Raw genomic sequence first — 21904 nt, 5'->3', positions numbered from 1 at the left:
TTGACTTTAAAATTCTATTGATCACTTTTAAAGCTCTTCATGGCCTCTCGCCTTGTTATATTTCTGAACTTTTAGTCCCATACGCACCAGCACGTACCTTGAGATCCTCGGGCAGAGGTCTGTTTTCTGTTCCAGAGTCTCGACTGAAAACTAAAGGGGACAGAGCGTTTGCTGTCAGGGCCCCGAGGCTCTGGAACAGCCTGCCCGAGGAAATCAGGTCGGCTGAGTCAGTGAACTCTTTTAAGTCCCTTCTTAAAACATGCTTTTATAGGAGAGCCTTTCCCGATCTTATTTGACTTTATTTTATCCCTTTTATTTTATTGTATTTTACTAATTTTATATTAAATTTTCATGCTCTTATCTTTTTTTTTGTATTATTCTTTACACTTGTTAAAGCACTTTGTAACTTGTTTTTGAAAAGTGCTCTACAAATAAGGATTATTATTATTATTATTATTATTTACTAGCTTTTCCCGGCACTTTCAACTGAATCTGATGGCCTTCATTAGCAAATGATGACAATCACTTCCAAGTTGGTTGAGTTGTTCATGGAGCCGGTGTAGTTTCCTCATTCAGTGATGAAGGCCATGAGATGCCTTTGAAAGCTCTGGAAAGAGTTTAATTGTTTGTTTGGGAGAGATGCCCTTCTAGCTTCTGAAGACATGTAGCTCTTGTTCTAGGTCAGTCTACCACATCTCACAGGCTCTGTCAGCAAATGGTGACTGCACCAATTCAAAGCTGTTGCAGTTGTCAAAAAGTGGTTCTGTTTCCTCATTTGCTTATAAAGACTGTGAGATGTGGTTGAGAGTTTTTAGTTGTTTGTTTTGGAGCGATTTCCCATTCTTGAAAAAACGAATATTTTTTAACTAAGATTTAAAATCGAGTGTCACTTTATCACAGTGAAAGTCACAAAAGAGAAAACCTCTGTGTTTCTCTCTGTGCTTGCTGTATTTTTGGAGTAAGTGGAGTGGGCGTGCATGGCGGTCAATATGACGACAGCAAGTCAAGAGCTCAGCCATGGTTTTGGACCACAAACAGCAGTCCTTTGGAAGGAGGGTGGTGATTCAGGGTAATTGCGAGAGGAGAAAATGACAGAGTAAATATATGAGACTGTCCACCCAGAAAATGTGGGGTTCCACAAGGCTAAGTTAGTGCTTGATACCATTCTCTCAGAGCTTTCTTGGTCATGCAGCTGTTGGTGGCTGGGCTGGACCCACCAGTGGCTCCTATTCAGAAAACTGTCCAGGTTATTTAATTCATTTCTGTTGGTGTCGGTTATGATCAGTCACAGATGTGAGTCAGAAAAACTGCATGTACAAAGAACAGCTGGTTAATTGAGACAGATGTTTGATCATGTCACTGAGAGTCCTAGGAGCCTGATTATGTAAACATTTTACAGATGGCTTATTATTTGCTGATTTAATAAAATTATACTTAAATGGTAATGTTGTAGTCTAATGGACTTCCTGGCCAGAATGTTTTTCTCATAAGTATGTTATCTAAATAGGTTTTTTATGGTAGGATTTGAATGGAACCAATTGAAATGTCAAAGTCATTGATAAGAATGATTGAACTTAAATGGACTAATTAAATATCAGGAAAAGACATTTGAATTCTGCAACTTGTTGAATTTAGTTTAATTTGTTTGCACAATAAAGAGAACACAATACATCCATTAAAAAGACAGTACATTTACTCATTTAGCTGACACTTTTATCCAAAGCGATTTACAATTGCTATACATGTCAGAGGTCGCACGCCTCTGGAGCAACGAGAGGAGAAACATGTCACACGGGACACACTATGAACAGACTGAGAGAGGCTTAGCTGTTAGGAGTGTGGGTTTGTGTTCATGTCTTTCCTGTTTAAGTCCGTTTTTGGTTCTGTGTTTCTCTGTGTAGTCTTGTTTAGTTAGTTCTTAGTCCTGCTTTAGTTCATGTTAAGTGTTTTCCTGATCTGTGTACTTCTGTGTTTTATCATTATGGTCTGTGTCTTAGTCCTTAGTCTTATGTCTCCATGTTTTAGTGTAGTCTTGCCTCTTGTTTGGTCCCGTCTCCTGGTGTCCGTGCCCTGATTTTGCGGTCTTTTCATGTTTTGTGTTTTACTTTGGTAGAGCTGTCCTTGTGTGTTCCTGTGAACTTTACTTCCTGTTCTACTTTACTTGTTTAATGAATCTTTGTTGGACTGCAATTCCCTTGCCTCTGTCTGCATTTGGGTCCACACCTCAGTCCTCAGCCTGCACTCAGCGCCCCTTGACATTAGCGACATTAACAACCCATAATGCAACTGTCTGTTGGAGACTCCTTCCATCCAAAGAGAATTTCTGATGTCAAACATCATATCCAAAAAAAATATTATCTTACATATCAGAAGGCCAATGCAGAAGTCATACAGTTACAGATAATGCTGGCATGAATGTCTCGCCGAACATACAGTAAGAAGTGTCATAAAGGCCACGGTCTGCACCTGTATGAATGCTTGGATGTTACTAGCCAGCTGGTGATACATGAGATTGTGATTGTGAAGCATGAATGAAGCAGAAGAGACGAAGTCTGAAGAGACAAAAAACGAACACCGTTTACAAAACAATTCCATGTCAAGGTCTATTTAGCAACTGATCTGGAGCTTTCAGTCATGCTACAGGGTCTTCATCAGCAGATGGGCTTGGTTGTAATAGTTGCCAGTTGTCATTGAAATGTAGATGTGGAAATTTCCATTTTCTCTAAACACTTTGAGGACGTCTTGGGAGCTTAACATTCAAGTTCTTTCTTGACCTTGGAAACAGCAGTGGACAGAACAATCTCACTTTAGTCTTCTTATGAAGATCATGGGGTATGATCGAAACCCCCAGAGCACACATTCAGCAGCTGATATGTGTGTTTGGCATGCTATATAATCAAATCTTTTTGTCTAACTTTGTCCTTATCAATCTTGTAACGATCCGAACATGCAGGATGTGTTATTTCTCTGGCATTAGTAATATTCTCAGATAAACAGGACTCAGTGTAAGTTTATCTACGCATACCTCTATCACTGCATTTGGCTCCCAGCACTGCACAGCAAGTTCCATTTCCAACCTCACCACCAATCCCAACAACATTTCAGTTTTACAACTCATTCTACTGGGCTGATGGCCAGTGTCAAGTTATTCAAAATATTGGTTTCACAAAGTATCAACTACATAGCCAATTTACCATTCAATATTTGTGTTTAGGTCTGGGTTAACTGAATGGGGAATGCAATGCCGTTGAAGTGGTTTGTATTAGGTTACAAAACATTGATGTTTAACTTTGCCTGGTATTTATTATGACCAGATTAGACCCATTCAGATGACGGCTCTTGTGTTACACATTGTCTGGGCTATGAAAATAGCTTTCGTAAAAGTTACTGATATATTCAAAATACAGTCAAGGTGGATTAAATGACCTTTAATTAAAACTCAAATCATGTGCCTCTTGTGGTATATCAGGGCTCCAGACAAAATGCAACCATTTTTTGAGACAGTGTGAGTAGTTTTTACAACTACTCATGTGACCTGCACGTTTTATTTATTTCATGTAGATGAGGAGGGAGCGAGTCTTGCAGCATTGGCCAATGTGTGTGAGAGGGGAGGGCCCACGAGCGACTAGTCACCTGCGTGGGCAACGTCATCTACACTTCGGTGTCTCACTTTTGTGGCGTCACACACATGGCAAAACGAACCATTGACACATTTTTTTCCATCTACGACTCCTCCTGTACCAGAGCCAGGTCCTTCCCAGCAGCAAATTGCAGAGGTCGATGAGTTAGAGTCAGAAGAGGCCGTGGCGAAAAAAGCATGAACACAATGTTTTCCGAAAGGAATGGCTGAGGAGTTTACATGGCTTAGATTTAACAAAAACACCAACAGAATGAGCTTTATGCACAAGATGTGGTCCACATCCTACGGGGAAAACCAAGTTTGCAGTTTAAACACAAGACACATTAAAGGTCCAGTGTGTAATAATATATATATATATAATAATATTTATATGTTTTCAGTGGTGTGTAAAGACCTTACATAATGAATCGTTATGTTTTTATTACCATTGCCATTTCTATCTACATAACCGCAGGGAAGTCACCATGTTGCGCCGCCATGTTTCTACAGTAGCCCGAACAGACAAACTGCTCTACAGAGAGTGTTTCGTCACTTCGTTGAATATTTACGAAGAAGTAGTAGTAGTCGATTGCGGTCCTGAAACTGCAGCTACATGTGACTCGCGGTGGCTGAACCAGTGGTTACAATTCGCAACCGTCACCACTAAGATGGCACTAATGCTGCTTTCCATTTACATCGGAAGTCAGAGGTCAGAGCTGGGAATGACGTCACACTCGAGTTGAAGGCGTTCCTTGCTCGGCCAGCTGTTGTTTACAACTAGCCAGGTTAGCCAATGTTATACCGTTTGATAAAAAAAACACAACAAACTCATTGTGCGGTATTTACTCATACTAAACACAGTAGCAACACGTTCACAGACAGCAGCTTAACAGCACTTTGTGTACGAATATTTATATGAGACACAAGTACACAGAAGTGCAAATAAACGGTATAAACTACAACTGTCTACTCAGAGCAGCCATCTTGGATCACAAAGTCGAGGTAGTGCGGTTCTCCAAACTTTAGTCTTTGAACTTGGAAATTGCAACTTCCAGTGTCAAATGGAATGCACCATAGAACTGACAGACTGAACCTTTAATGACACACAACAGCAACTTAATAAAATACGGCCAGATAGATACACAAGTGAAACAGCATTGCCACTTTCAGGATGTGCATTTGTTAGGCACCATTCAATTAAAATGTGACAGGGAAGTAAAATAAAATGGCACATTGTAGTTTCTGTATTAATTACCAAAGCATCTGTCAGTAATACAGTTAAAATTGAGAACATGAAAAATTTGATGAAAGGTTTGACATACATTTTGTGCCTGTGCCCCTAACATTTTCAATTAGGGGCTACAGTGCTCCCAGTAATAGAAGTTAGTCTGCGGCCCTGCTGATAGTTTTGGTTTTATGTGCTCAGCTTTTGTTCCACATTTTTTTGTCATTAAACTGAGATGTTGAACATGGTAAACAGTACACCAGCTAAACATCAGCAATGTTGCTGACATTAACATTTAGCTCAATGCACCTCTGTTCTTAGGTAGAGCCTCACAGAGCCACAAGCATGGTCTCTTTCTTTTTCTGGTGATGGGGAAGCTGAGCCACAAATGAAATTCTATTCCCCTTTTTGTTTTGGGGTGAAGGCTGAAATCTCAGAGACAGATATCGTAAAACCTGAACAAAGAAAACCAAAACTTTCTCCACGGGTGTACTACTAGAGGAACTTTTTTTTTATTTGGGTGAACCAACTCTTTCATGTTATGAATCAAGAAATATGTATGTGTGTGTGTATGTGTGTGCCCCTCTCATGACCTCAGGGTTGCCAGACCAACTGCCTCCCTTTCTTTTATACCCCTCCCCGTCTCTCTCTTTCCTTACTAAACATTTACTCTGAGATTAGGAACTTGTACTGGCCTTATCTGCCAGACGGCCCTCTGTATACAGGTGTCAGTGTTAAATGTCTGTAGTTTCTCAAACAGGACCCAATGCTTTGTGGATTTTAATGCAACCTTTCCTTGAGGAAAGGAGCTTTCCTGTTGGAAGTCTAGTAAATGACAGTGCTGGTCTTTAACACTTGACCGTACCAACAATAACACAGGAGCTTCCAAGATGTTGGCCTGCGTTGGCTCACTTCGCTTTACTGCAGTACATGGCATCTGTTTAGAAACATGCGTGTGTGGGTGTGTGTGTGTTTGAATGTGTGAATGCTTGTTTTCAGTATACTCAGCATACTGTATGTACATGATGTATTTGTTTTTTACTGTACTTGCATGGCCATACCTAAGTGTGTTCATGTAATAATGTGTTTTGCTTGTGTGTGCATGTGTATGGTTTATGTAGTTTTCATGCATATTGTGTGTTACATTTGGTGTTTATAGCGTGCTTGCATGCATGTGTGTTTTGTTAGTATGCGTTTGCATGTGTGCATAATGCACTGTGTCTGAGTGTGCTGGCATCTGTACGGTGTATGAATGTGTGTTTTAGGTTTGGCTGTGTGAATGATATGTGATAGGGTTTGACATCTGGCCTGCCGCTGGGAGTGTTTTGTTCTTCTGAGTTGTTTAACTCTCCGCAGTAGAAATAATTCTGGAATTGGCTACAGGTGTCCTGAAACATATTAGGCAGTGTGTGTGTGTGAGTGCGTGTACATGTGCAATCTCTACAGTTGTTAAACCACCTGCTGTTTTCTATTCTCTCTTTATTTCTTCCTGTCTTTGCAAATCCCACTGAGTCTATCCTGCTGTCTTTTCCTTTTACCAAAACAATAAAAACAGTAACTTTAACCACCTACATGATGATTCACATTTTGTTTTCTGCAACCTCTATGATTAAGGGAAAGATGCTAAGAACCTGGTCATGGTTAAAACAAGACCAAGAGACATATTGACAAAGAAATGTGAAAAAATTCACAGTATGAAGTATAAGGAATACGTTCAGAGATAATAGTCCAAAAGATGTGCGTTAATGTAACGCAGTGAGACAGACGTGCAGGCTGTGCGGTAATGTAACGTGTGTGTGAATAGTGTGTATATAAGAGTCTGTGTAGGACAGTCTAATTTTTCTTTGCTTTTGTTTTCCTTCTCTAATGCTCAGCTCCTCTATTGATTAAACACATAAATCTCCCAGTGTGTTGTGTTGGGTTGCTGGAGGTCCATGATATAACATGAGCAGGCTGCGTGAGATTGATATATCTGCCACTGACGCTGATAACTGCATGTGAAAACCCTCACAGGCATGACCAAGGAACGATTCCATTATCCTTCCTTGACATGTAAAACCTTGACTGATGCTTCCAGAGAATATGAGAAAACAACCTTGATTTATTTCAATATTCCTACACGCAGGGGAAAAAAAGTCCATTATACTGTGTCATCCTGTTATAAACTTTCCCACTTGCCAGAGACCCCCAATAAAAGTCATAACATCGGCAGGTCCTTTTTCTGTTTAAAACAGTTTTATTACCCTAACCTAGATAGATCAGAGTGAATTCATGCCACAGAGCGAAGGTCTGTGTATGTATGCACAAGGGTAGGGGGCAAACTTTTCCAAAACGAAGAAGCCTCGTCCATCTTTAACATCCTGTCTCCACCTCTTAAAAATGGAAAAAGGATCCTTTGCGAGGGGTTGGGAGTGCAAGTTGAGAGAAAACAAGTCCCTATAAGGGGGGAAAGGCAAAAAGGAGCCGTGGAATGTCGAAAGAAACTCTCCTTCTGGCAAGGCTTGATGGGTAATACATCAGTGTGCCTTTTTTCATGCTTGGAGACGTGCTTTAGGCAGTGTGCGCGGCACCACTGCTTAACTTATGGTATTTGGATGTTGGATTTAGCCGTAATGGCTTAATTGGAGGGAATGAGGAAGTTGATATGGCCAGAAAACATAAAGGGTGCACGTCGCCCCCCAGAAAGTCCTAGCCACATTACTCAGGCTGTAATGTTACAGACAAATAAACTCACTTTTATTCTTTTTGCAGAATTCCTTCTGCAGTGTCTTCCACATGGAATACGAGGAGCTTGGTGAAGTCCTAGATTCCCCCAAAAGGTAAGACGATCGGCCTCAACTGAAACCTGTTATTAAATTAAAAGTCCTGCAGATTGGCCTTGAGGCGTACACCAGCTGTTTCCACCGGTTATTAGCACTAATGTTTCCTTGAATTTGCAAACTACCCTCAGAGGCCCTTAGATGATGTTTGTGTAACAGGCTTTTGCACAAGAATTCATTATCATCATATACGTTCACAGAAGGAGAAGCAGAAAAAGACTCATGTGAGGCAATCTTTTGGCAGTAGTGAAAGTCTTATTGTGCCCATTCAGTCACTTTGAATCGCAAGAGAAAAGAGTCCAGTACTCATAAGTTTGCAGAGCTGATTTGCAGCCCCGTGGGATCTTTTTGCTGTAATCCACCTTCTTCACCTGCCAAATTCCCAGACATTTGATCGCTGGCTTTCGGCTCAAAGCTCTTGTTCTCGGTGTCTTTTGGCTCGATACACTGTCTTATGGGTCGACTTGATCCTCCTCAATCACAACCTGTTAATCATGATGAAGAGGGCCCCTTTACTGTCTTGGAGGCTGTGTGAGCCCTTTCCAAGAGGGTCAACAATCGTCCGTCACGCACAGACACAGTTGTTTTGAGGTCAGCATGCACTCCTATTGCATATGACAGACAGCTGTACTGAATTAGCTGCATATATGGAATAGCAGTTCTACTGCAGTGGATGGAGACATGAGGTAAAGATCCTTTTCAGCCAGAAAATATACATTCATGTTACCTGTGTGTGTAAGTTCAGGTTACAAAGACACTTGAAGTTGCAAGTTGAGTCATTGAAACACTGACACATTACAGTGCTACCTTCATATCAGACTGTTGTTGCATGGTCTGTTGGTTTTTCCAAAATAATTCCAATAAACTCTCTAAAATTTTTCTTTTATCCCATAAATCCCTCTTCCTAACGCAGCTATGTTTTTCTTCTGCTCTGTCAACCCTGTCTCCAACAAAATATGTTTATATACTACAAATTAGCCTTACTGGAAACCCCCACATAACTGCAGCATACCTGGTTCTATTCCAGCTAGAGACCTTTGTTGCATGACACCCCCCCTCTCTCCTCTGTTTCCTGTATGCCTCTTCACTATCAACTGTCACATAAAGGCAAATATATTAATTAATTAATTAACAGTATAATTTGGAGCAAGCATGATTGCTTCCTAAATTATATTCTCTCTATGTCTTTTTTCCAATCCAGGAAATGTGAAGTTTTTATGGTAGTTAGTATGCTCCAGCCAAAGTTCTTATCGGATGGTCAAACAGTGTCTGAACCCCCCTCTTCTCACAGCTTTGCAATGTTGAAAATTGGGGGGCTGTTTTTATTCTTTATACTATAAATTCCACCAATTTACGTGTGAACGCAACACCATGAATTCCTTTAAAGGAGAGTATGCCTGAAAGTATGCACCACTATCACCATTTGCACACTAGATCACGTCTCACCCCGCTCTCTGGAGGCAGGCTTTCTGCCCCACCCTTCAAGACGTTTGAAACCCACCCTTAGGTGGGTGGATGGGTGTACAAAGCAACTTCAACAAAACTTTGAGTTACTTTCCTGCTTAATGCAAATTAGTTTTACATGAACACAACTTTTAGGACACAGGGTTGGCTTTGTTCACCAAACTGTAAATGCCGTGAAAAGGAAAAACACAAGTGACTACAGCTCATAAATAGCACAATTACTCCTCCTTTTTCCGGTTATAAATGATAACGACTCATAAGCAGCATGATTAGCAGTTCTTGGGGACAAAAAAGGAAAAAGAAATAGTGAAGAGATGAAAGAGAGGACACGAGGAAATAGAAGAGAGTCGGAGAATCAAATGATATAAGGATTTACAGGCAGGATGAGCGGAGGGTCAGGATGAGAAGCAAAGGATTGGAGGAGCCTCCAGCTGCAGAGCTTCCTGACATCAACTCGTCCAGCCAGGAGGAGTGAATAAGCTGTAATCTGATTTAAGATGCAATGAGATAGAAATCCCTCGCCCCTCCTCCTCAGCCTCCCTTGTCTCCAGGGTGGCCTGGCCTTCCCAGTTGCTATGTAGCATCTAAAATTCAATCTTAATCTCAGCCCAAGCAACTGCATGTGTATGTGTTTTCTGTATACTGTGTATGTGTTTGTATCAATTTACTAATATTTGGGGGTCAATATGAGTTTATTAGGTTTTGACCATCAGTGTGGTCTACCTGAAATAAAAGACATGCTGCAATTTGATGGATTACTTAATTGTTGTAGAATTTATTAATAATAAACTAAGTGTGTGACCTTTCAAATTGATTTCATATGAGACCAGATCAGATTTCATTTAAGTATGCATGTACTTGAATGAAACTACTATGTAGGTTTTAAATACTGACTATGAAGCGTCTTCACCAGGACTCAAGAATAAAATCTGGATGAAACACTGAATAATCCAAATAACATCTGGCAGAATTCACAAATGTTGAATAGTGGGGCAAAATTTCAGCTCGCAGCTGCTTTAAGCAAGACGTTTTAGTATTGGCCTTCAGAAAACCAATACCTGCCAATGTCTACTTTATTGTCCAGACATGTGATTGTATAAATGAGGATGCTTTAACCAGGGAGGGCTATTATGAGAGAAACAAGACCCAGGGATGTTGCGATTATATGGTCAGTGTCTTAAACCCTTGGTCCACCAGGATCAGACATTTCTTTTGAGTCAATCCCACGTGCACTACCCTGCTGCCGTCAACAGTGCTAGGGAAGCTTCAAGCTAGCTAGTGAAACTACAAGCTACTCTTCATTTGAAGTAGTCAGACAAAAGTAACTTAACAAACTAATGCTATTTTACATCAAGAAACATCTACTGTTAGATAATAAAATAAACGTATGCTCTACTGCTGTCGCAATGAGTTGTTTTTATTCAAAGCTAGACAGTTAGCTAACAGTGTAAAGTCCATAAACTTTTCTTTTGTAATTAATGAAGATTGACAATTGTATAACAAAGAGATGGTCCTCACCAGAAAAATGACCATGTAGGTTGTTTGTTCAGCACGTTATTACAACCTATATTAACGTTGTTGTGGCTACGACCTCTAGTAGCTGTACAATAGTAGCAAAGAAGGATATATTATAAATAGCGAGAAAGTTTGTGTAAGGAGGTGTAAGGTGGTGGATGGATGGGTCAAATCCAGGACTTTCATAGGAGACGTGAATGTTGAGTTATTTTGAGTTTTAACTTAAATAGCATTACTGACCTTCCATCACTTCTGTCATGTGACTTACGTAACATACTTACTTTAACCCAGATCACAATGTTTTCCTAAACCTAACCAAGTAGTTTTGTTGGCAAAACCTAACCAAACTGCCACCATTTCACAATGTTAGCCATGTGTTTAATGCCATGTGGCATACAACACGTGACTTAGGTAACATAGCTAAGGTCCGGTCACCTGCCGCTGGTCGTTTTGGGGGGCATTGACAAACTACCTATTTTGTTGTTTGGGTTGGAGGACAGGTTGACAACAAAATATTCACAGGTTATAAAGTTCAAGGCAACAATGTTAGAGAATCTTTGTTTTCCTTCAAGAGAAAATTAGCTAATACATAGCAATGTAGCATTTGGTGGAGCTACCATGCAACTCAGTGGGGAATAAAATAGCTTGCTACTAGGAATGTCACATGATTTTGACAATGTTCCCCTAGAAATACTGGGAGATGTAGTTAAACTAGTAAAATTGCTACATGTGGCAGCACTACACCATAACACAGGCCATAAATATGCACCAAATGTCTTTTAATCTACAGCTAAAAATAGTCCCCAACAAATGCACAATATACTATGCTGCTATTGCTAGCTATTACTGAGCCTTTTGCTAAAGGAAACTATATTGAGGTGACCGGGGATATTTTTGGTTTGGTGGTCAATATTTCTTTTATTATATATAAAATAAAAAGGGGGGACAATTTCGGTTTTATCATCTGTCAAATATAACTTTTCTGAATGAAATCATGTCATTTTGAGGCAGAATCTACCTTTCAGTCAGTAAGTAGAGGCTGCAATACCTTTCAGGCAAGTGAAATACTGCATGTTATGTGTTGTATTGGCCATTTAAGGGTATTTCAACAGGTAAAAAGGACTGGATTGGTTGGTACACAGAGTCATAAGGATAATTGCAGATCATATCTTTATTTTATGTATAACTCAGCAGTAAGTCATGTTAATTATAGGCTTCATTCCGTTTTCCAAATAAAAACAAGGATATTAGACATAAGCCTACCAAACACATATTCCATCTGCAACAACAGGCTTCAATTAATGCCTATAATCACGTAAATATCTGGCCTGATTACGCTATAAACTGCAAACATTTGGCCACAATCGTGATTATTTTGTTTAAAGAAACGTAAATATCACATAGACATACCTTTGCTGTTACCATGGAAAGAAAGTGATGTTTATTTGCACATTATGTCTGTTTGACCCAGATAAAAGCAGCAGTAGTTGTGAAGAGATGATACAGCTTTAACACGCTGCGCACGCTCCTGCGGACAGCAGTTTTCTGTGGACGAACTGTCTGCCCTGCTGTCCAGTCTTTCTGGCAACGTAAAATCCATACAGTCTATAGTCAAATCTGATTTCAGGGCTGTTAATACCTTGTACAGTCTATGATTATCACACATTTAAAAACGGGGACATTTCTGGGGACAGGCCACCAAAACCAGGGACTGTCCTTGGAAAATGGGGACGTCTGGTCACCCTAAACTATATATTTAATTAGTTTTTCAAGATCAACATGTGCAGTAGGAACCATTGGGCTACAGACAGGGTAGAAAAGTCAGAAGTTCGGAGAGACATGACTAACACATTGTTGTATTTGCTCCTTTCATGGGATTTGTTGACATTAATAAAATATCCAATAATGCCAGGATTATCATTTAAACACAGTCCAATAGGATTGTCCACAAGGCCTCCAAAAGCCAGAAAGAATTTCAAAAGTAAGAAGCTCACAGTTACTGATATGTCTTTGTGTTAAACATTTTACTAAGAACAGTGTAACAAACAAGGTTTTCTATCGGGTTTTATTGACTTTATTTTCACACTAATACCTGCTCCTGGCAGAGATAAAACTAAGAGACATAAAGTCAATCAAACACAGTTTAGAAAACACAGTTTGTGACCCTCTTTGTATTGGTGAAACAGATGGACCTGCCAGATCTTGTGAGCTTCCTGTATTGACATTTAACATAGTTTTCCAGTGTCTGAACAGATCGCATTTAAACCCACTGAGTATTCTCCGTATTAAAGCTATTATATCTTTGTGTGCAAACAGAGCTCAATATGTAAGTGACTAAGCAAAGAAAGGGAAAATAGGCAGTTGTGAAAATCCCAACACTGTCAGGGAAGACACAAACCAGATGTCTTAACGTCACATTTTTTCTTACAACCTGCTCTCATTGCCGTTCCCCCCCTGTCCAGATCTAATATCTGCCTTTAAATACCTCTGTGTATGTGCTGGATTTCCTCGGGGAGGGTTGCGATATGGCAAAACTGGCCAGCTCCAACCGGGCCAACACGGGAGGGGAGGGGCCCTGCAGGATGTTAGCTTTGACCACAGGAGGCTTTTTATAGTGACATTAACCCCAGGCTATGGCTTCTAAACGACACGGCGTCTGTTTCGCCGAAGCAGGAAGTTCAGTCGAGCTGAACCGATGTTGATCCGGCTTGCAGGAGCGACAGGGGGAGTGTTTCAGGTTGACAAAGTGGGCAATTAACTTTGTTTCTGGATCTGGAGTTTGATTGTGGCCTTGAATTGAAAGCCAACATAGTGCTGTCATAGGTTTTTAGTGATGCCGGCAGCTTTTTCTGTGGCCTCATTTAAGTCAGTCACAGAGAGAGGGAAAGGAAATGTGGACTTTAGCGTGTTTGGGTAATTAGACTTGAGCACAAATACACGTACTGTGCAGCATGTCCATCTGAAATGTGCGTGTGAGAGTTGAGGCAAGCTTGGACAGAACACATTGTTATAATTAGCCTGAAGACATCCAAAATGAAACTGTTTGCGGATAGGATGTTGGAAAGCAAGCAAAACACACACACACACGCGCGCGCGCGCGCACAAACACACACACAAACATCTGCAGTGAAGGAGGTAGAATTCAGATTTTTTTACTTACGTAAAAATAGAAATACCTTAGTCATATTGTAGTATATTTTAATGTCGGATATTATCACTTAATGTTGTAGTTTGTCACTGTATGTCATTGTAGTAGGAAAAACAAATTCCCTCTGAAATGTGAAAAAGCATGAAATGAAAATGCTTTTCTTTCTGTCCCTTTTATTCTCCCTAACACACCCCTGCAAAAACACGCGTTTTCTATGTGTTCGCTCCGTCGTCCACTAACACACACACACACACACACACACTCACACACACACACACACACACATACCATCCTGCCGCAGCACTACAGCCAAAATCCACTGGCTTTTGCCTTAACCTCATGTTGTGTTTATATATCCATTTTCCATCATTTATCATGCAGTATTATAGCTGACTCTGTGGTTGGACTTGGAGCGGCTAAAGATAACAAACAGGCTTATTAAGCGCTGACAGACGTGACTGACGGCGTTCAGCTTTCAGTCCTGAGCCAGGATGCGGGGTGGACTCAGGTGCAGCCTCTCAGATGCAGTTCTCTCATTAACCAGCAACCAAGAGCAAAAAAAGAGCGCTGTCTACAGAAACATAACATCAGTAAGAGAAAATGTTCTCTATAACCAGTAGATAAAATGACTACAGTGTCAAGGGTTTGGTTTGCAAACTGCCATTCACAGTACAGTCAGACCTTCAGAGTTAACCTTAGCTGCATGTGACTGAAGCAGGAAGTCAGAGGACCAGGAAAAGACAAGTGGCCAAAAATGAAATGAATGCAGATTTCAAGTTTCTTTGAATATCTCATGGTTGTGTATTATTATTTCAATTTGACAGTAAGGATATGTATTCAGTCTCCATACTATGCTCCAATATTTCATTTGGTAATATTCCTTGCACATCATTTTAAACACATCCAGGCATCTTTACAAAACATTTGGATTTCCTTTAGAATTGAAAAAAATTTTTTTTTAGTTTTACCAGTACATGGCCAGAAATTACATTACGTTCAATTGGCGCTTCAGCTCAAAGCGACTTACAGTAAGTGAATTGTAACTCCACAGGAGCATGAGCTAGCTGTCCATTCCCCTCAAGCAAACAACAAAAAGTATGCTTGGAGATCTCATTATTCCCATGGTTAGTCTTGAAGTTGTTTGTGTTGTTGTGTGTCTCCTCAGGGACTATGATGTCAGCCAGATTAACTACATGTACGCCCAGTATGTTAAAAACACCATGCAGCCTCTCAACATCGCAGACGTCACCAAGGATCAGCGCTTCCCCTGGACAGTCAGTATATGTGGTCTTATCTTTTTCTTGTTTTTCTTTTCTTTTCTTTTCCCAAAGTGAGTAATTATCCCTCTTGCTCTCTGACAGAGTGAAAACCCAGATCACACCCGCAGCCAGATAAAGAGTTTGCTTTGCACTCCCATCAAGAATGGCAAGAAGGACAAAGTCATAGGTATGATCTCTCTTTGTCTTTCTCTGGTGGAGCAACCTTTGAAGTACTAAACCTGGGCTTAACCCATCTCTTTTTCATCTGTTCATGCCAGCAGCTTAGCTGCAGTAAGATCTGGTGGGAGAAAACTAGCATGGATCGATATAGGTTTTCAAGATGAACTGATTTGAAAAAAATAAGACGTGTAGAAGACCGGCACAGACAGACAAGAGGTCTGCGTAATTAGAGGTGAAATGTTGCCCATTATGTGTGTATTTTCATGACTGACAAGGACGATGTCAGCCTCACACATCAGCACACATGTATCGGCTAAACCCAGAGGTGAGCGCTGTAAACACCGATCCCAGATTGCTTCAGTGCTTAAACTGTCTGTGCGGTTTTCCAGTTACATTTCAAGGCAGTGATGTAACATCAGCACCAGGGACTAGAGGCTTCAACAGTCTTGTAAGCCTGAGAACACATTAAACCAGCATAGCATTACCACTTTTATATTATCTAACCATAAACGGTCCTGCAGCTCCATCCATCACAGTGATTATCATCAACATAATTAGCTGATAGCAGCTCCATTAGTTGGCTATGAAGATGAGTAATGGCCATGGATGTCTTTTGGTGATCAAACAAAACGGGTACTCATAGCCCGTCCAGCAACCTTGAAGAGTCCTGGTGACGAGCAAGATCAAAACAGCTCAAGTGAAAGGTTCTGCGTCCTTCTCCTCTATCAGATTAATTCAGACTAGCTTCATTAATACATTATTAGCATTAAAGATGCACGATTTTGTTATGTGTCCTTATAAGGATAACTTAAACGGCCACTTACACAACACTGCCAACATATCAGCTAAGGCAGCTTATCATTTAACTGTTGAAGTTCTTCAAGTTCTCACCTTAAAGTAATGGAAATTAAGTCTGCTCAAATGAAATAATAAGCTGTCTGTGTCAACACCATGGCCGGAACATATTGGCCCCTTCAGCAGAATTGAGCTGCTTGGGGCCCTGGATAATCCGCCAACCCCCTTCCTCTCAAGGTGTGTTCAGACTGAAAGCGAAGCAATATTTTTGGCTTTAGTCATACTCAAGAATGTAACTAACCTTCGGTATCCCAACTGAAGGTTAGCTGTAGCTAGCTAGTAACAGATCAATCGTTGTATGGTTTCACCACAAAACGCTAGTTCTTTCAGTTAACCCTGTAAGACCCAAATATAGAAAAAACGACAACATAAGTTTGCTTTAAAGGGATAGTAAGTGATTGTAATCATACACTTTTTTTTCAGTGAGCACTCCATTTTGTGTGTGCTCTGAAAACAAAGAAAGGTGTTCGTGCTCAGTACTTATGGGGAGAGAGGGGCATTGGGAGAGAGAGAGAGTTCTATACACCGGCAAATTGGAACATGCTGGACTCCAGGCACTGTGAAGAAGGGGATCTAGTCGAGAAACAGGCAAAGAGGACAGAGAGCAGAGAAGAAAGTTATATGACCAGGCAAGGGTGAGTTTGGGGGGCGGAGCCTCTGAGGGAGCACTGAAGGGAATTGATTTGGCAGTTGAATTCAAATATCAACAATCCTATTCGCTTTGCTAGGTTGCTAATCCAGCCTTGGCTAACACTTGAGCGCCAGAACCAATGATCTGCTGAAGAGAGCATGTTTAACTAGGGTGTTGTTCTAGCGTGTTAGACCTCATTGCAACAAGTGTCCATTTTAATTACCACTCATGTGGTATTTACAACATCATACATGTTTTTGTTTTTGCTGATAGCTCAAGGTTTCCTGAGTTATGACATAACATTTTGAAAAACTTATTATGTTGTTGTTGTAAACTTGTTTGTCATTTCTGAACATTGAACTAAAAATGTGTTCTGATCATCCCATGTCAAAAATACAACATTTGTCTGCGTAGGTGTATGTCAGCTGGTGAACAAGATGGATGAAGCGTCAGGAAGCGTGAAGGCCTTCAACAGGAACGATGAGCAGTTCCTGGTGGCATTTGCTATCTTCTGCGGTCTGGGCATCCAGAACACACAGATGTACGAAACAGTGGAGAGAGCCATGGCCAAGCAAGAGGTCACACTGGAGGTCAGTGCACGCCCACACACACACACACACACACACACACACACAAATGTATTGCATCACATCGCTTTATTGAGATAGACAGAGGGTCCTTGAAATGCTAAATTCCTTAAGTTAGCTTTTATTTCCCTCAACTGAAATAGAGCCCTTATGAGAGACGCCATTTTTATAAGGAGATGTCACAATAAAAAATAAAAAAAAGATTTATTTATGAAATTTCAAGCAAATGAGTACAATAGATTATTCTGTAGATTGAGGTGCTTGCAAAGGTAATAAAAAATACCAAGTTTAGCCCCCTCGACCCTTCGAACCTTCAAAGAAACAACAATCCAAAAAAATTTTTACCAGATAAAGCTGTTTTGGTATGCTATTATGGGATGAGCAGAATTTTGGCAGTGGGTGCAGGGCATCGGCACGCCACGGAGGGCCGCTTATACATCAGGATCAATATCAAACTAGAGAGACCTGACGTGATCCAAGATGGTATGCCAGAGAGGTGGAGGGAGTGTTTAATTTTCTGCTCCCGGGCTACAGGCCACATTCTTAAATCCTTACTTAGGGTTAAAATCAGGACTAGTTCCACGTTAACATATTTGCAGTATGTAAAGTGAGAGTAGGCTCCATGCTATTCATTTACACTAATTTGTTTAGTAGTCTCACATTGTTTCCATCAACTGGGATCTACACTAGGGAAACTAGCAACAACATGAGCCAAGAAGGATATCATTGAAAAACCATTATCAAGAACACGACCCTTTTTACTTTCTGTTGTGAAAGTGAAAGTCCCAAACTGTCACCATCTTAAAGACACAAGGCTCTCTTGCTGTGTTGACATTGAACTCCGGGGCTTGATGCCTTCTTCGTATTTTGGATTTGACTGACATGTTTGATTGATGAGCAGCACCTCTTTTTCTTTTCTTTGCTTTCATAATCCTGTCCATGTTGAGCTTTACATTTTGTTTTGACAGCCTTGCTGGCAACACAGCAGTTGTTTCTTTATCTTCCTGAATTAGTCTGATTTGTGGATCTTTTCCAGCAGAAGCACAGTTGATACCAATAACAGCAACTATTGCAGTGCCGTGCAGAATTGGAGATCCATGTCTGAGAGCAGTTGTGTGTGTTTTCTACAGAAAGCTTGATATGACCCCTAAGTTTGCATACCTCATCTTTTGTGTGTGTGTGTGTGTGTGTGTGTTACAGGTCTTGTCGTATCACGCCTCTGCTGCAGAGGAGGAATCGCGGGAACTCCAGGTAACCGCGGTAAATTAACATTTATTCATTAAACAATACACACTTACATGCCCACATGAACATAAGTTCCCACCAGTGCATGGACTGTTCAATACACGGCCATAAACACACAGAGTGACACACACACATACACAGGCAGATGTTGTCCTTCAGGGTCAGAGGAAGCAGTCATGTAACAAAACACCACACCGCTGAATCAGCAGGAAAGCACCAGTATAAAGTATGGCTGCTTTTCTGACAAAAACGTATGCACACACACTTGTAGTGGAAATCACTGGCCAACAAATAACAGAGCTTTCAGAAAAATCTGCGTTTCCTTGTCATAGTTACGACTCGGATGTTGATATGAACGGTAAGTAGAAACTGTCCATTTCGATAATGGTCACATGATGTGAACGAGGCATTACCATTATGCATCTAATGAGTAGTTCACATGATTGAGAGAGACAATTCTTTATGTTGGCTCTAAAAACATATTTTACATCTTAGAAAGAACATTTTAAAACAAAAAAAACAAACATTGTAGACATTTCGTCTAAGAAAACAGGAAATGACATTAAAATGAATGAGTGAAAAGGTGACTTCTCACATGAAGAATTTCAAAGAAAATTCTAAATTTCAATTTAACAACATACTATGTTCTATTTGAGACTGTAATATGCAGAAAACAAGACTAACAAGGTCTTTGTTGCAGCAGCCAAGTGATGTTGCTGCAGAGCTACAGAGACTTTTTTTGCATTTAAGGGCAATTTAACAACATGTTGTTTAGCTTGAACATGCCTCCATCTCATATTAAAAAATTCTGCTCATGTTTTTCACAAAACTGCGACCCAACTACTGTCACACGCACTCTCTTGTTCTCTATATCACAACGCTAAACAGTACAAACATATGTAACTATGGATCTATGAATTCAGGATAACTGCCAGTGATTGTATAAAATGAGTTCCTGACTGCCCAAATCAAAGTCAATGTGACGAACTTTTGGAGTTTAAGGCAACATCACAGATTGTTCAACATTTAGTTTGGTCTGCAAGCCAGAATTACTCAGTGTTCTTTGGAAAAAGGCAAAGAACTGCCATTTTAATTAGAGGGTAACTTTAATATTCTTCAACCTACCACCTAAAATTACTGAATCTATGGAGTCTGGTGGCTTCAGTAAGAGCGATATAGTGACTGTTTCTGGTTAAACTAAAAGGAATTAACACTTTTAAAAACGGTCTATCTCTATAGGGATCCTTTCTATAATGTTGTCAGACACATATAGCCTTGAGCCTGTCAGTGTTTTAGTTCACGTACTTTCACAGGCAATGTGGTAATTTACTGACTCAAAAAACTGGATACCAGAAATTCTCAAATAGTGGCCACCACAACTGGAGATATTTGCATAGGGCCTCTTTGTTTTCTGATCTGCTCCTGCTTACCCTCATTTACTTACTTATTGATTATGCTGTTAATACGAACTCAACACCTCTTGTATCCTATTCAATTCAATAGCCTTCTAGCGTTTCAGTGGACAGAATCCTGTCCTTTCTTTAGAAGGCTTTTATTGTGAAACAAACCAATTTGAAGGTTTTTGGCTACTTGGAACTTCAAGGGAAACCACTGTTTGTTCCAACTTGGATTTTAATTCCGGATCACTTCTGTCAGTCACGGTGACGTTGCAGTCACCCGTTCACTTGCTGAGACATCTTAGAATCTCAGATGCATGGTAATAGATCAGATTGGTAACCAACATGCACTAAGTGAAAATTGCCATTAGAGTACATTATCAGACTACAAGCAGTAATATGAGGAAACCACTGATTTTGTGTTGCACTACTCTCATATAATTGGCCCTCAGGCTTTGCATGTGAATGAAACATAATATTAAAGGTTCTCCCTTCAGCCAGACTGTCTTTTGATTTTGTAAATTAGCTCATTTGTAAATATCTCACTGGTTTTCTGACAGTACTCCAAGGCAGCTTTCCAAATGTGAACCAATCAGTGCAGCCCAACTTTCACGCCAGCCACAACATTAGCTATGGCACCACGTGACTGTCTCGAAAGGTCCTGTTCAGTTCTCCTCTCCTTGTGGTGAAGTGGCAGAACTAACAGCATAACCTGATTAAGTGGCCTCCCCTGGGTGCTAGAGAGAGGATGTGTCGCTTGGTATCTAGGACACAGGCTTAATTTTTCAGGGTATGTTCTACCCAAGAGAACGCTACATACAGTATGTATGACACATCATGGGATGGAAACCCCTCGTAGTTGTGTAGTTAAAGCTGCTACTGTAGTAGCACTTTCAGTCACTTTGGTCATATAAAATTAAATAAGATTTCAGATGAATCTGTGTTTAATGATGAGTGGTTATTAAAGTCATTCTTGGATCTGGAAAATGATTACCAGTGATTAGTCCAACTAAATAATGCAATAAAACACTTTTATATTTACGAGTGTGTCATTTAATCCACAGACTCTCTGAATTTGATTGATTTTATTGTTTCTGTGTGTGTGTGTGTGTGTGTGTGTGTGTGTGTGTGTTTGAAGGTAGCTACGGTGCCGTCAGCCCAGTCGTTGCGTCTTCTGGACTTCAGCTTCAGTGACTTTGACTTGTCAGACACTGAAACCACGCTGGCTACTATCCGCATGTTTGTGGACCTCAACCTGGTCCAGAACTTCCAGATGAAGTACACGGTAAGAGCTGACCTGGGATGCCATTAAAGTAGATTTTGCTTCAGCATTTTCCATTAAAATGCATCTTTAGCTCGTCTTTCAAATGTCTTTCACTCGACATTTTGGTCTACGGCAAAGATATCTTGACATATAACGGACAGATTGCATGGCATTTGCTGGGGATTTTCCCAAGAGAAAGTATCTGATGTTTTTGGGTCACTGCATGGCCTTACATCCTGGCCAAATTACACGTTAACCCAAGAAATACTAAAACTAAAACTGCCATGAACTTTACTGAGCACAGTAATACTATACACTATACTATAACTATACTATTACAGAATAATATAATCACGAGTAGAATAAGAAGCTGCAAAAACACTTGAAATAATTTCCAGATATCAAAGTAAGTCTTGTCCTGTGATGAACTGGCGACATGTCCAGCCCCACCACGAATTATGGGAATTACTATATACTGTGGCTTTAGTACGGAGTGAGGGTTTTTTGCCTTTTCTGTCTGATGCTGATAAACTATGATGAATATTTGATGCATATACAAAAAGATAAAAGAAATTTCAGACTGTTGCTGCCAAAGCAGAGATCAGAGGAGAAGAAACAAAGCTACTGCCTGATAAGATCTATCTGACAAAAAGGTTGCATTTATAATCACGGGAGCTAACTGACTGCAAGGATTAT

General features: G+C 40.3%; 1 protein-coding gene across 3 annotated transcripts in view; it reads left to right on the top strand.

Moving 5' to 3' along the window:
- Nucleotides 1-21904, top strand: part of pde5ab (phosphodiesterase 5A, cGMP-specific, b) — a 98065-nt gene that overhangs the window by 50437 nt on the left and 25724 nt on the right. For 2 of the 3 annotated variants that reach the window (XM_046065104.1, XM_046065101.1), the window contains exons 8-13: nt 7596-7663; nt 14956-15064; nt 15152-15236; nt 17130-17305; nt 18503-18562; nt 21083-21229. In XM_046065104.1, the coding sequence (XP_045921060.1) occupies nt 7596-7663; nt 14956-15064; nt 15152-15236; nt 17130-17305; nt 18503-18562; nt 21083-21229 (645 nt within the window). The remainder of the gene's footprint in view (nt 1-7595; nt 7664-14955; nt 15065-15151; nt 15237-17129; nt 17306-18502; nt 18563-21082; nt 21230-21904) is intronic. The other variant, XM_046065103.1, reaches the window with a different exon arrangement.

This window comes from Micropterus dolomieu, linkage group LG12 (genome assembly GCF_021292245.1).
Source record: "Micropterus dolomieu isolate WLL.071019.BEF.003 ecotype Adirondacks linkage group LG12, ASM2129224v1, whole genome shotgun sequence".
NCBI classification, from domain to species: domain Eukaryota; kingdom Metazoa; phylum Chordata; class Actinopteri; order Centrarchiformes; family Centrarchidae; genus Micropterus; species Micropterus dolomieu.
Note: the sequence above shows the minus strand (reverse complement) of the source record. Positions and strands in the feature narration are given on the sequence as shown.